This window comes from Eschrichtius robustus, chromosome 1 (assembly GCF_028021215.1).
Source record: "Eschrichtius robustus isolate mEscRob2 chromosome 1, mEscRob2.pri, whole genome shotgun sequence".
NCBI classification, from domain to species: domain Eukaryota; kingdom Metazoa; phylum Chordata; class Mammalia; order Artiodactyla; family Eschrichtiidae; genus Eschrichtius; species Eschrichtius robustus.
This window is the reverse complement of record NC_090824.1, coordinates 12,391,204-12,405,985: the sequence shown is the minus strand read 5'-3', so window position 1 is coordinate 12,405,985 and position 14,782 is coordinate 12,391,204. Positions and strand designations below refer to the sequence as shown.

Sequence of the window (14,782 nt, the reverse complement as noted above, 5' to 3'; positions counted from 1 at the left end):
ACTGACCTTGCTGGAAATGCTCCAGGACCATCTGCAGGTTGGAGAGTGACAGAGCATACTGCTTTACTTGTTCCTGAGACATGGAAAGCTGTAGTGCAGTTTCATCCCTTTGCTTGGATGCCACATTCAACTGTTCCTGCAATGACTCTACCTGTAAACTGGCCTGATGGCTTTAAACAAAAAGAATAAAAGTCAAACTGTTTCTATCTATTTAGACACTTTGACAAGATGAAATACCTTCCTTACATTTTACTGCACTAAATGCAAGTAATATTCAAAGTATTTAGATACTTTAACAAGATGAAACCTCTTCCCTACGTTTTTTTTATTGTGGTAAAATACACATAACATTTACCATTTTAACCATTTTTATGTGTACAGTTCAGTGGTAGTAAGTACACTCACATGGCTGTACAACCATCACGACCATCCATCTCTAGCACTTTTTCATCTTCCCAAGCTGAAACTCCACACCCATTAAACAATAACCCCCTCTCCCCCTAGTAACCACCATTCTACTTTCTGTCTCTATGAATCTGACCTTCCCTACATTTTATTGCATTAAATTCAAGTTAGATTTCAAAGAAACTTGAAGAGTTCCTCTGATCTTCGTTCTCCCTGCTTTTGTTAATTCAATCATCCTTCCTGTGAAGGTGACTTTGAACAAATGGCAGTCATTTTAAACACAGAACTGGACTAAACAAGATATGTCAGCTTAAGAAAAATTTACAAATAGCCTGCAACTTTTGTGTTTCGAGGCTAAAACTCTAAGATGTAATTTATCATAAACTTGTAAGTTGTAAGGGATCTTGGAAGTCATTTTGTCCATCTCCAACCCAAGAAGCAATGGATTCTATGATACCCCCCTTGCTTTTGGCACTCACAATCCTAGTAAACCCACAACTTTGCAAAGGTTATCCCATCTTTTACTGTCATCTTTCTTTCTGCTTACATTAAATATAATAACCCCTACACTTGTCCCAAATCAGAGATTCCCTAAGATAATTACAGAACACCTATCCAGGCTTACGTCATTGAGGTACTTCCTTAATGTACAATTATTACATACAAAATATTGCAATAGCCTTTCCTGGGTTTTTAATATCCAGTTAAATTCTTATTCAGAGCAGCCCAATAAAACCCATTAAGAGCAGCTCACTTTGAAGAAACTTTACCCAATAGCACCCTCTTTTGGAAAAGGCAGTAAACTGATAACCAGAGGACTTAACTCTCCCCTCTTATGTCCCTGCACTTTATTCAACTTTGCTGGTTAGCAAATCACTAAAAGGGTGATTGTAAGGATGAAATGAACTGTGATGTCATTCAAAAAGTTAATAAATACAAGACGTTACTATTGTTAAGGGCTCAAAACACCATAATCTGATTCTGTAGATTTGAGTTACTTACACACCAAATATTTATTGAACATCTATGAAACTATGTGTAAGAATGTATACTGTGGGAAGAGTGTGAAATAAATGGCATCATTCCTACCCACTGGTGACCTTACACTTCACTGGGTGGGAGAAAGTGTAAAGCAGCTCAACAATTACAAATACCCCTAAGTAAAATACAAGTGCCCTATCAAAGACTCAAAATATTATGCAGGTTCAAAGGAAAAACATCACACTAGGGTGTGATTTTGGATTTGAGGAGTGGGGTGCTAAACAAATAATTCATCATGAAGTGCTATTTGAAGAATAGGCGGGATTAACAGAAAAACAGTGGGCCCAAATCATGACAGTCTAACCTGGTTTTGAAAAAAGGAGCAACAAGACCACAGCCCTACCTACCGAAGGTTATTCTGCAGTTATTATGAATGGTAAACAAAAATAGGCAGAGATTAGAAACTATTTCAATTAGAGAAAATAAGGGCCTGAAAACTGAAAGGAAAGATGGTCAATCTTATAGACTACGGATGTTTTGCTATTTCTGCCAATGTGAAACACATACACAAATGTTCACTCACTGTTTTAATTCTCATTTTAAACAAGTTCTTCTTCTGAGTCTGAAGGTACAATAATACATCCTACAAAGGGGGTAAGGAGTTCACCCTCAGAAATACTATCTCTACTGGCCTATATTCTCTTTGCAGAGATAATATCTACTATATCCTTATATTTCCCTCAGCACCATACACAGTAAAAAGATAAAAAGATGCACATACGACTAAAGGGAAGATAAATGGACATGATTTTTTTGGAAGATTATTTGGCAGTACATTTCAATCGTTTTAAAAACAGCCTTTCAGTCAGAATTTCCATTTCTCAAAATTTACACTAAGGAAATAATCTGTCATCAACACAAAAATACCTATTTTGGGTTATCAAAAGAGCACTCTTAGGCTTCCCTGGTGGCACAGTACTTAAGAATCTGCCTGACAACGCAGGGGACGTGGGTTCGAGCCCTGGTCCGGGAAGATCCCACATGCCACGGAGCAACTAAGCCCGTGTGCTACAACTACTGAGCCTGCGCTCTAGAACCCACGAGCCACAGCTACTGAGCCCACGTGCCACAACTACTGAAGCCCGCGTGCCTAGAGCCCGTGCTCTACAACAAGAGAAGCCACCGCAGTGAGAAGCCCGCGCACCGCAACAAAGAGTAGCCTCCACTCGCAGCAACGAAGACCCAATGCAGCCAAAAATAAAATAAATAAATTTATATAAAAAACAAAACAAAAACAAAACAGCCCTCTTAGTAATTCTGAAAAGTTGAAACACTCTTAATGTCCAATAATAAATGAGTGGGTTAAAGAAATTATGGCAAATCCAAATAATGGTATACTATGCAGCCATAAATGATATTGCAGGAACATATGGCTTAACGTGTACTCATATTCATATTATTAACTGATAGAAGCAGGTTACAAAACAGTATAAATAGTATGATCTTAATTTTGCTTTAAGAAAATAATATGTAATATATACACACATATACAGAAGCATACAAAGGCACAAAAAAAGATTATCTCTGGATGAGTGAGTCTGTGGCTTTATGTTCTTTTGGTTTATGTGACTTTCCTGAAGTGGAAAATATGTTTTTGTAATAAGAAAAAAAAAAAACAAACACATTTTATTGAGAGAAATAAAATTTAAAAATATATAAGCAGGGACCTGGTCACTCAAAAGTTCTAACAAGCCAGGAGTTAATTCACATTGACCTAGGCCTTTCCCTTGCTACTTCCTTTACTCTCTCCTTTCTAATATCCAAACTTTGTTCAACCTTAGATCACTTGATTAAAAACTAAATCACATAAATTAAATTAGTTCTTGGGGAACATGACAACGCTAATTAAATCAGTCAGAATTTAAGTCTAGCCTCCTAAAATGATGAGAAGCAATTATCTAGGATAACAATTAAGATTTGGAGAAACCTCAGTTTGAATGCCAGATCTGGATAAGGGTTACAAACCCAAGTGTGACACCTACATGTGCACTTTGTGTGCCTGACCTTGGGAAGGTTATTAAACCTCTTTACCCTTAGTTTCTTAGTCTGTAAAATGGAGATAATGAATTTTGTGAGAATAAAATAAGGTAGCATATGAAAAATTCTGAGTCTGACACTCAGGAAGTATTTAATTAACGTTAATACTAAAAAAAAAAAAAGAAAAAAAAAGGAAAAAGAAAAAAAAGAAAAAGTTACCTTGCATTTTCCATTGCATTAGAGGATGAAACTAGCTTCTCCTCCAATACTGTTACTTTCTTTCTTAGCTTAGCCTCTCTATCTTCTGCAGCCAAAACTTCACGGGTGTAAGAATCTTCTGATTCTAAAAGATGGTTACGCAATCTCTCTAGCTCCTGGTTCAAGCGTAATTCTTTGTCACGTAAATGTTGAACCTAGGTAGAGGACATTTCTTTTATTTTTCTTCCATAAAATCCTCCCCCTTTCCCCTCCTACAAGCCACTCTGTTATCAAATCTTTCCCCATTATTGAAGTGTATTAATTGTATACTAATTTCTCGTACTGCAAGATATATTTATGCTAAGAAAAAAGGCTCCTGAAATCATCTTGAATATTCATTTGGAAGGTTTACTTTGTAAGATCTCATTCCCTGTGGCTATAATGGAAAATGGAATTGTACAAAGTACTAGGCTTTTTGTGACAGGCCACTTTTTCAGTAAATCTCATTTTTTTCATACTTTGTGGGTAGGAAATTTTTCTTATATCCAAGATATGCCATCTTTTTCTTTTCTTGAGGTGTAATTTAATTTCAGGTATGAAACATAATGATTAGATCATGGTTTTTGCTTGAAAACTGAAACAATGCACTTTGGGAGATCAAAATCCTACTAAAGCGCATCAGAGTAAGACTAAGAAAAAATCACCTAAGAGAAATTCATGTTAATTGATGATCTTTATAGTTTTCTTATTTAAGAGTTATTAGACTTAAGTGTTTGAATCACTATTTCTTTAAAGTGAAAGTATACCTCATTCTGTACAGCCGTGTTTTCCATTTGTTTCTGTTTCAGGGCCAACATGACTTGATCTCTCTCCTGCTGAAAGATAACTGTCTTCTCCTGCATTGACTTAACTGCATTTAAAAGTTGATTTAACTCCCCAGTCTTGCCCTTTTGGAAAGAAATAACTTTAGCTTTAAAGAAAAACACATTTTAAAAAAGATATTTCTTCATTAAATAATTTAAAAATTCAGTTAACTATGTCAAGGTCATCCAAAACAAGGAAAGTCTGAGAAACCACCACAGTCTAAAGGAGCCTAAAGAGACATGACAACTAACTATAATGTATCCTGGATGGGACATGGAACAAGAAAAGGACATTTGCTAAAAAATTAAGAAAATTCAAATAAACTATTAATGTATCTATAAAGGTTCATTAGTTGTTGCCAATGTACCACAGTAACATAAGATGTTAATAAAAATAAGGGAAACAGGGTGTGAGGTATATGGGAATGCTGTACTATCTTTCCAACTTTTCTAATAATCTGAAACAATTCTTAAAGAAAAAGTTTATTTAAAATGCTTTAAAAAGAACTCAAAAGACACAATCTCTTCAAACTTACCCTACGCAACAAAGCATACACAAACCCCCAAATCACCCAAAAGTAAATATGTGTGTGTGTATGTGTGTGTGTGTGTGTGTGTGTGTGTGTGTCTATTCATCAGGCATATGCAACTGTTGTTAGGGAAAGTAACTGTGGAGTTGCTGGCACAGGAGAAAAAGGGAAGTCATTTCACATGCACAACCTATTTTAAAAGAACATTTTGGCAACAATTTAACGAAAGCAACTCTAGAATGTTATCTTGCTAAGACTGTTAGGAAAATTTATTCCTGAATGCCTTCCATACAAGAACAATATATTAAAGACGGCAGGAAAAAAAAGATAACCTTTCATTGCAGAAGTAGGGCCATGAATTTAAGATGATAGCTAGAATTCTAAAAAGCGCAAAAAAGCGTCAGACTGTTTACAGCCAATTCTTTTCTCTGTTTGAAAAGTGCCTATCATCTGAATCTATTTATAGATTGGTATCATTTTTACATTTTCATGTAAACTTTCCATTTCTTTAAGAATATATAACACGTCCCCCAGGACAAATCATTGAAACCAAAACATAAAACCATCTGTTCCTTTTATCTCAACACCCCTTCCTGGAAAAGAAGGCCAATATTTTCCAAACAGTTTTTCAGTTCAACATTTTTTTCATATTAGAGAAATGGTTGACAATTAAAGAGCTGAAGATCTCCTGTTGAGAACACTCCTGTCTCCCTAAAGAAAAATGTTGTTACATTCAAAATAAAGGTATTCTTCAATTATATAGAGTATTATAAGAAATCAATTAGTTTATGCCAATTACCCTCAAGTAATACAATACTTAAGTACAACTTAACTAACTTAGGAAAGCTTCCTGAAAGGTAGGTGAGCCTTAATTAAATGTGTACACTTTGGATCTATAAATGTCAATGAAATAGAATTAGACTGTACAAGATGCTAAAACTACAATAGGTAAAAACATATACAAAGAACACTTTATTGTCCTCCTCTCCTCCATTATACTCTTACAAGCCCTAAGATGCTACACCCAATTTTGGCTAGTGAGCAATAGAAAGCTTCTACCCTCTACCAGTCTTTTTCATACTGAACATAGATCAGTACCCTAAGAAGCTGAGAAGCTATTCCTGAAAGGAGGAGCACAAGCCAATACACCAGTGTACCTATTTAATCAGATGACAAAGAAGGGGAAAATGAGGCAAGACTTTTCTTATCGAGTGAAAACTACATCAAGCATTCACAAACTTTAATCGAGACTCTTAAAAGAGAATTTAATTGGTGAAAGAAGTTAAATCATTTTGTATCTTGTGCCCGGCAGCATGTAAACACTCAAGAAACAGTTGCTGAATATTCCATTGTTCTGCCTCATTTCTTTGCTAAATTTCCACCACAAGTATAGAAATAAGAGTAAAAAGGCACTACATCAAAAGAGCCCATAGCTTTGATCACAGCATGATGTATTGGGTCTTCAATACATTCTTATCAAAATCTAATATCAACTGAATGTAAACATTTAAATATATCAAAACTACTGACACTTTTAACCAATACAACCTTCCTTTTTATGGGTGAATAAACAAACCAATAAAGTCAAAACACACCCAAAGTCACACAATGACACAACTGGGATTAGAATATTTATTGAGTCTACTCATGTGAAAAGTACTATTCACAGCTAACACTTTTCAAATACTAGGCTGTGAATGATTCATAAAAATCAATTTAATGGGTCATCCAGCACTTCCTTTTTTTAAGAGAGCATCACATGTAAGGGTAATTTCTGATTCCTGAAACTTTTGTTTCAGTTTTACACACACACACACACAAGTGCTTATTGTGTCACAATTTAAAATGTATTTCGTACTTCAGAGCATTGTCAAAGATGTAGCATGTATTTCACAGAGCTTCCCTTTATATAAAAGAACCTCTAAAACCAGCAGTTACTGAAATATGCCTAAAATGTGATTAAACTGCAGTAACCTCAAAGTTCTTATATCACATTTCTATTTTCTAAAGAAAAACATTAACTGCTTCGAAATTTTTTCTACTTAGACGGTAAAAAAAAATTAATCTAGAACTAAAAATATTTGGAAATATCTAGTAATTTGGGGAAGAAACTTGCAGATGCCTCTGAGGAAAATTTATTTTGAATTCATCTCAATACCTTGAAATAAATATTTCTAAATGAACAAATGCATCTTCCCCTTCAAAGAACATCAATAAAGTAGCACACTAAAAAATCTCCTCCACCCCAAACTTCCCTCCACAACATGCCATCCAGAACATACCTGCTCTTTTTCTTTCAGTAGATGCTCAAAAGCCAGAGCCTTCTCCTTCAATGAATGGCATTCAAACTCTTTTTCTCGAAGCATCATAGAAAACTTCATATTAGTCTCCTGTAATGCTTGATATTCTGTTTCCTTTTCCCTGGATGTTTCTATTATTTTTTCATTTTCCCCTTTTAGTTTACAAATGTCCATTTCTAAGATTAAGGTTCTCTCCTTCAGGTTTGTTACTGCCTGCCTCAAAAGTTCATTTTCATTCACCTTGTTAGTGAAATTTTCATTCAAAGAAAGTAACTGATCACTTTTGGTTTTGATTAAGAGGTCTTTTTCCTTAAGTGACATCTGTAAGATATCTTGTTTCTCCTTGAGCTGCTTAATTTCTGAATCAGTTTGTTCGTGTTCTTTTCTTTCTAGCTCTGAGGAAGCAGCAATCGAATCAGACAATCTGTGATTGTTTTCCTGGAGAGTTCTAATTGTTGCATCTTTTTCCTGCAGTGATTTTCTTAGCTCTTCTATTTCTTGTTTAGAAGACTCACTCAATACATCAGACTTAATTGTTCTAAGAGACTCTGCTGACTGGGAAGTAAGCGACGATCCAGAAGAGAGCTGAGGTGAAATAATATCAAGCTTTCCTAAAAGAAGATCTTTGGTATTGCAAAGCTGCCCTATGCTGTGCTGAACTTGTGCTAATTCCTGCCCAAAATTTTTGAGTTTGGTTTCATTCTGCTCGTAACTTTGGATGAGGCCAGTATAGTTCACTTGCAATTTACAGTTGTTATCACTGTCAACCAGAACTTGTGCCTGAAGCTGATGGAGCTCCTCCTGCAGCTGGGCTGACTCGTGTTGCATATTTTGCACTGTAGTCATTACCTGCTGTTTCCACTCTTCCATTTTCTTTACTTGTTGTTTTAACTTATCGCGTTCCTGTAGAAGCTCCTCGAACTGATTACTATTAACACCTCCAACCTCATTTTCAGTGTTGGATGTTTGTAAAACTGTCAATAAGGTCTGACATTTCTGACTTAATGCATCTATTTCAATGTCTTTTTCTCGAATGATACGTGATAAATTCTGAATAGTTTCTCTAAACATATCTTGGCCACTACTTTCAAACCTTGTGGACAATTTTTTATTTTCATCTTGCAGCTTATTGAGAGCTGCTTCTTTTGCAGCAACTATATCCATCATCTTGTGATATTCTGTTTTTAGATGGCTATTTTCCCTAGTCTTCTCACTCAAAACAGCTAGTACCTGTTCTCGTTCCATAGCATAGGCCTGCAGCTGCTGTTGAAGGTAAACAACATCCTGGGGGTAGGAAGCTGTAGAAATTCGAGCATGAAGAGCTTGTATCTCCAAATCTTTCTGCTGGATAATCTGAGTTAGTTTACCAACCTCATCTCTGGAAAGCTGATCAATCTGTTTAGTTAGAGATATATTCTTTTCATTCAGAAGTTTAATCTCCAATTCTCGTTCTTTTATTCCTTTTACTAATCTTTCGGTTTCAGCTTTAGATAAATCATGCTTTTCACTTCCATTTTCTATATTAAGGCCCTGAACTTTTGTTTCTTGAAAAATAACAGAATTCTCTGTTTGAACGTCCTGTCTTTCTTCATGCAACTGGGTTTTGATTTGTTCAATTGTTTTTTGCAAACTCTTAATTTCCTCATCTTTCTCTAAAAAGAGTTGGGTGTGTGTGGCGTTCATCTGCTCATGCTGGTATCTAAACTCATCCATTTCCTTCTTCTGCTCCTGTAAAGACTGAAGCAGCTGTATTTTACTCTGGTTTTGAGCTTCAATTATCTTTTGATGATGTTTTATTTCCTCTTTAAGATTATCCTTTAATATATTCAGCTGATTCACCTCAGATTCTAGCTCTGTAATACTATCAAGGGTTTTAGGCTCAGCCACAGGTGCAGCTCGACTCTGCTGTTCCCTGAGTCGTTCCAACTCTTCTTTCAGATGATTGTTTTCTTCTTTCATGGATCCAAGACTTCTGTCTTTTTCCTCTATGGTTTGCCTTAAAATTTCATTTTTTCTTAAGGCCTGAGTATATTTATCTAATTCCTCCTGAAGCTCTGAACTTCTTTCTTTAAGTCTTTCAATAAAAATTTCGTTCTCATTTACAAGTTGGGTCAATTGCTTCTGCTCTTCTAAGCTAGATGACAACATTTTCTTAGTTTCCTTATGATCAGTATCCATCTGCTTGATATTCTTTTTGAGTTCTGCTATTTCAAAGTCTTTCTCTTGATTGAGTTTAATTAAATGTTCATGGTCCAGCTGTAAAGCAGAGATACTCAAATTACGTGCATTGGACAGTTCTTCCATGGTTTGCTCATACTTGTTTGTTTCTTCCAACAGCCTCTTTTCAGCCCGACACAATTCTGCATCTAACTGTTCTTTCTCGATTTTTAGAGCCTCCACAATAGCGTTTTTTTCCTGAGAAATCTGACTGTTACCAGCAATAGACTCTTCCAACTGATGTCTTACAGTTTCACATGCTAAATTCAACTTTTCATTTTCCATTTTGAGATCAAAAGCAACTTTCTTTAAATTTTCATTGAGCTGTTCTATTTCTGAAAGATTTTGCCTTAAGTTTCTGACTTCGGCTTCCCTTTCAAGTAAGTCATCCTTAAAATTACTGTTAGAGTCTCGATTAAGAAGAGACTGCGTTATTAACTCATCCCTGACTCTAGAAAGCTCCTCCTCCTTTTGTTTAATACGTTCCTGAAGTTCAAAGTTCTCCTTCTGGATGTTTAAATTTTTTGTGTGCAATTCATTTTGCTGATCTACTAAATCTGCTACTTTATCCTCAAGCTTCTGCTTGGTTAAATGTAAATCACTTACTACCAGTTCACTTTGAATTAACTTTTCTTTCTGCACGTCTAACTCTTTAGTAATGTTCATTTTATCATTTTCAAGTTGATGAACTCTCTTTTTTTCATCATTTAGATCTTTTTTCAGTTTACTGATGACATTATCTCCCTCGTTTTCTTGTTTTGATAGCTGATCTTTGATCAAAATCATGTGCTGAAAGAAAAATTAATTTGCATGGTAACTTTAAAACATTCTCTCATTTTAGTACCTAAAGGAAACTTTATAAAATGTCACACATAATAGAAGAATAATCCTCAGACATTTCTAATCCTTCTAATTTTGTTGGGAACTTTAAAAAAATTCCCAACAAAATTATTTACTAATTATCTTACAGCAAATCTATTTAATTGTTTTAGAGATTAGAACTTAAAAGCAAAGAAGATAAATGATATATGTTATATCATATATATAAACGGTAAGTGATATTTTCAACTCTTAAACACTGAAGCAGGGAGACAACAAGCTACAGCCCACGGGCCAAATCACACCTGCACCTGTTTTTGTAAGTAAATTCTTATTGGAACAGAGCCAGGCTCGTTCATTTACATATGACAACAGCAGAGCTGAGTAGCTGCAACTGCAACTACATGGCCTGCAAATCCAAAGATATTTACTATCTAACACTTTACAAAAAAAGTTTGCCAACCTCTACAACTTGAGCATCAATTACCTAAAATATTGATTAAATCACCGAAATTAAATCACGCCAGTTTTGCTTATTAATCCAGTGTTCAGTCTACTGAGTAGAACATGCTGCTGCGCTGTCTTTAATATATCATAAAATATAATTTAATAAAATATACTGTTACCTTTGTAGCCTCTTGGTTCTGTTTATCCAATTCTTCTAACTCAGCTATTAGTATTTCCTTTTCAGTAATGCTCTGATTGAGTTCTTGTTCCTTTGCCTCCAAATTACGTCTTAAATCACATAATTCTGAATCCAAATCCGTGTCCCTTGCAGCTGTACTTTTAATTACTTCATATTCATTGTTCAATTTTGAAAGTGATATTTGCAGTTCTTCCTTAAATGAAAAAAGGGGAAAAAAACAACACATACTATCAACTGGAAGAAGAGACACCAAAAGATTAAAAATATACATATATAAGCAAAACTTGGGAATGTATTTTTAGATGCTCTGTGTTGGAAACATTATTGAATAATACCTCAGCACTAATACATAAAATTCAACAAGCCACAGCCTTCATTAATGTACAATTTTATTTGCAGCTTCAAGCAAAACATTTCTATAGTCCTAGACAAGATGCAACAACTGTAAGTTTGTCCTCTACCTCCAACTTCTTTACACAAAAACTTTCCCATTTGAGAGCCTTCCCACTCCCACTCCCACTCCCATTCTCACTGCTGCTTCCCTTCCATCTCCTCCTTCCCCCCAACACACATACTTTTCAAAACGTCCGGAGCCTTCCAGCTCCCTTCACTTCCATCCCTAACGTCCCTAACGTCACCACCAACAGCCCCAGGCAAAAATGTAAACTATCGATATTCATTCGCTCTGAAGTTTGTCCTCTCTAATTAGAAAATAAAAGGCTTCTTTTCCCTCATAAAAGTAATTTCCCTTGTCAGAACATGAAACCTTTTCTTGACCCAAGAAAGAACCCTCCTTTCCTTCCTTTACCTTCTAACCTAAGCAGACTAGGTTCCCCTCTCTAACCTAACATTCCTAAAGATACACCTGTATGTGATTTTTTAAAGCACATTTTATGTTCTGTTCTATTTGTATTTAATGCTTTTCCTCCAAAATCCCAGACATGGGACAGTTCTCTATGCTTCAACATTATTTCAACCTCTGAATATGATGTTTGTGATAAACCCTCTATCACTGTAAAGACATCTTTCATTGACAGAGATTTTTAAAAGCAAACTTCTATGGAATCTATTTTAAAGTAAATAAGAATCTCAAATTTTCATAAGCAGTCTAACATATACCTTACAAAAGAGACCAATGAAAACTATATTAGAACATCTGCCTTACAATTCTCATTCCCTTCCAATTCAAAAGTTTATTCTGAACCGCAACTGAAAGATGGAAATATCATTCTCTTATGCCTTTCTAGAGTTATCTGTTCAATTAAGAGAACCACAGGGACTTCCCTGGTGACGCAGTGGTTAAGACTCCACGCTCCCCATGCAGTGGGCCCGGCGTCGATCCCTGGACAGGAAACTAGATCCCACATGCATGCCGCAACTAAGAGTTCACATGCCACAACTAAGAAGCTCGCCTGCCGCAACTAAGACCTGGCACAACCAAATAAATAAATAAATATTTTTTAAAAATTAAAAAAAAAAAGAGAACTACAAAAGGGACTTCCCTGGTGGTCCAGTGGTTAAGACTCTGCGCTCCCTCTGCAGGGAGTGCAAGTTTGATCCCTGGTCAGGGAACTAAGATCCCACATGCCGTGCAGTGTGGCCAAAAATAAACAAACAAACAAATAATAAATAAATAAAATAAAATTCTAAGAAGAGAACCACAAAATTTTTTGTCATGTGGATCTTAAGAATACACATGACCAGGACTTCCCCGGTGGCATAGTGGTTAAGAATCCGTCTGCCAGTACAGGGGACACGGGTTCAATCCCTGATCCGGGAAGACCCCACATGCCATGGAGCAACTAAGCCCGTGCACCACAACTACTGAGCCTGCGCTCTTGAGCCTGCAAGCCACAACTACTGAGCCCAAGAGTCACAACTACTGAAGCCTGAGCACCTACAGCCCGTGCTCCGCAACAAGAGAAGCCACCGCAATGAGAAGCCTGCACACGGCAACCAAGAGTAGCCCCCACTTGCCACGACTAGAGAAAGCCCGTGCACAGCAACAAAGACCCAACGCAGGCAAATACATAAATAAATAAATAAAATAAAATATTAAAAAAAAAAAAAAAAAAGAATGCACATGACCTTGCAGGTATTTTTGGCATTCTTAACCAGTGAGCAGACCCATAGCAGACACAATTCAAGCAAGAGTTGCAGTGGATTACCTAACATCAAAAGAAAGGAGAAACAGCTAATCGGGAATAGCTACAGAATCCAAAATTATCATGAGGAGGTTACAGGCCCTATCAGAATACATGCAAAGATTTGCAAACTACAAAATACACTTAGACCAGTCAGAGAAAGGAATAACTGAATGAGCTGAATGCAGTGGAAGCAGAAAAGAACAGAGGAAACATATATAATATAGTAATTAAAAAATGACTGGAAGACACTACCGGCATTTAGTGGGTAGAAAAAGTGGGGGCAAGGAACCTACAATGCAGAGTACACAACTAAGAATTCTCCCACCTGAATGCCAATAGTGCCCCTTTGAGAAACACTATGTACTAATGTGCAAGGATACTGAAAATATAATATTAAGGTATGTATGAACAGTATATATAGTATGCTAATATTTGTATTTTTTTAAAGATATTTATATATATAAAATCATATATGCATAGATATAGTCTGGAAAGATACACAAGAAACTGGTAAGCAAGAACACCTCTGAGGAAGAGACCAACCAACAGAAGTGGGAAGGATACTATATTTGTACTGTCTGAAGTTTTTCAGGATGTATTACTGAACATATACATCAGGAAATATGTGTTACTTTTTTAAAAATTAAGATTTGAAATTGAGTTGAGACACTGGCCTGTAATAATAATAAATAATACCAGCTTACAACTCTTCTATATTTAAGAAGTTGCCTTAACCAAGGACTTACCCCCCAAGTGGTACAAACATAAAAATACCTTTCCCCATTTCCAACATTGCATTACAGAATCTTATTCCATCCTTGCGACCAGTACACATATTTCGACCACTGAGAATGTCCCTCTTTACCTCTCACCATTAAGAAATTCCTGTCCACCACAGCAGACATATTCGGGGGTATATAAGTAGTATATAGCTACTATAGTATGCCACTCCAGACTCCCGACCCACCTGTGTATGTTGCTGCTGACAGGACCTCATCTGAAACCAAAACAGAGCCTTTACCTATCTTTTCTGCTCATATCTGTATGCTTACTGGCTTATCTTTAAACATAAACCCTAGCCAGCCTCTCATACTCTGAACCTTGCCCAAGTACTTCAACCTGGCCTGACCAGCATCAATGAGATCAGCTTTATCCTCAGGACTCTCAAGAACTAAATACTCCATTTTGATAAAAACTGGCCCTTAGCTATGACCTACAATTTTAATTCTGCCCCCATATTTATTGCACCCACCTTTTCTTGATTCAGTAATGAATTCTCTTTTTCTAAAACTTGGACATGCATTTTAAGTTTCAGATTGTCTTCGGCAAGATTGTTATCCTATAAAAATGTTAAAACACTGTGTTTTCAAATAACAAGAAATTTAAAGTTTACAAAAAAGCAGGCAAGCTATACAATTGTGCATTTCTACTCTTCAGTGATATATAAAAATTATAATAAGCATAAAACACTGGACCATCTAAAACCAGTCATTTTATAGACATTCTTAAAGAGGATTTCTTTATTATATTTGAAAAAATATGTAAATACATTTACAAAATAACTTGTAATCATTTAAAAAAAAAAAAAACTCCTTGAATTCTTTAAGGGAAATCAATATGCATTCCTCACTTTGGTAGA

At 35.8% G+C, this 14,782-nt stretch overlaps 1 protein-coding gene across 2 annotated transcripts in view; it reads right to left on the bottom strand.

The window, feature by feature from the left end:
* TRIP11 (thyroid hormone receptor interactor 11) overlaps positions 1 to 14,782 on the bottom strand; it is a 66,575-nt gene that overhangs the window by 28,585 nt on the left and 23,208 nt on the right. For both annotated transcript variants that reach the window (XM_068541460.1, XM_068541468.1), the window contains exons 9-14: positions 14,396 to 14,482; positions 10,977 to 11,189; positions 7,297 to 10,320; positions 4,428 to 4,568; positions 3,643 to 3,836; positions 7 to 170 (exon numbers count right to left, since the gene is read on the bottom strand). In XM_068541460.1, coding sequence (XP_068397561.1) covers positions 7 to 170; positions 3,643 to 3,836; positions 4,428 to 4,568; positions 7,297 to 10,320; positions 10,977 to 11,189; positions 14,396 to 14,482 — 3,823 coding nt within the window. The remainder of the gene's footprint in view (positions 1 to 6; positions 171 to 3,642; positions 3,837 to 4,427; positions 4,569 to 7,296; positions 10,321 to 10,976; positions 11,190 to 14,395; positions 14,483 to 14,782) is intronic.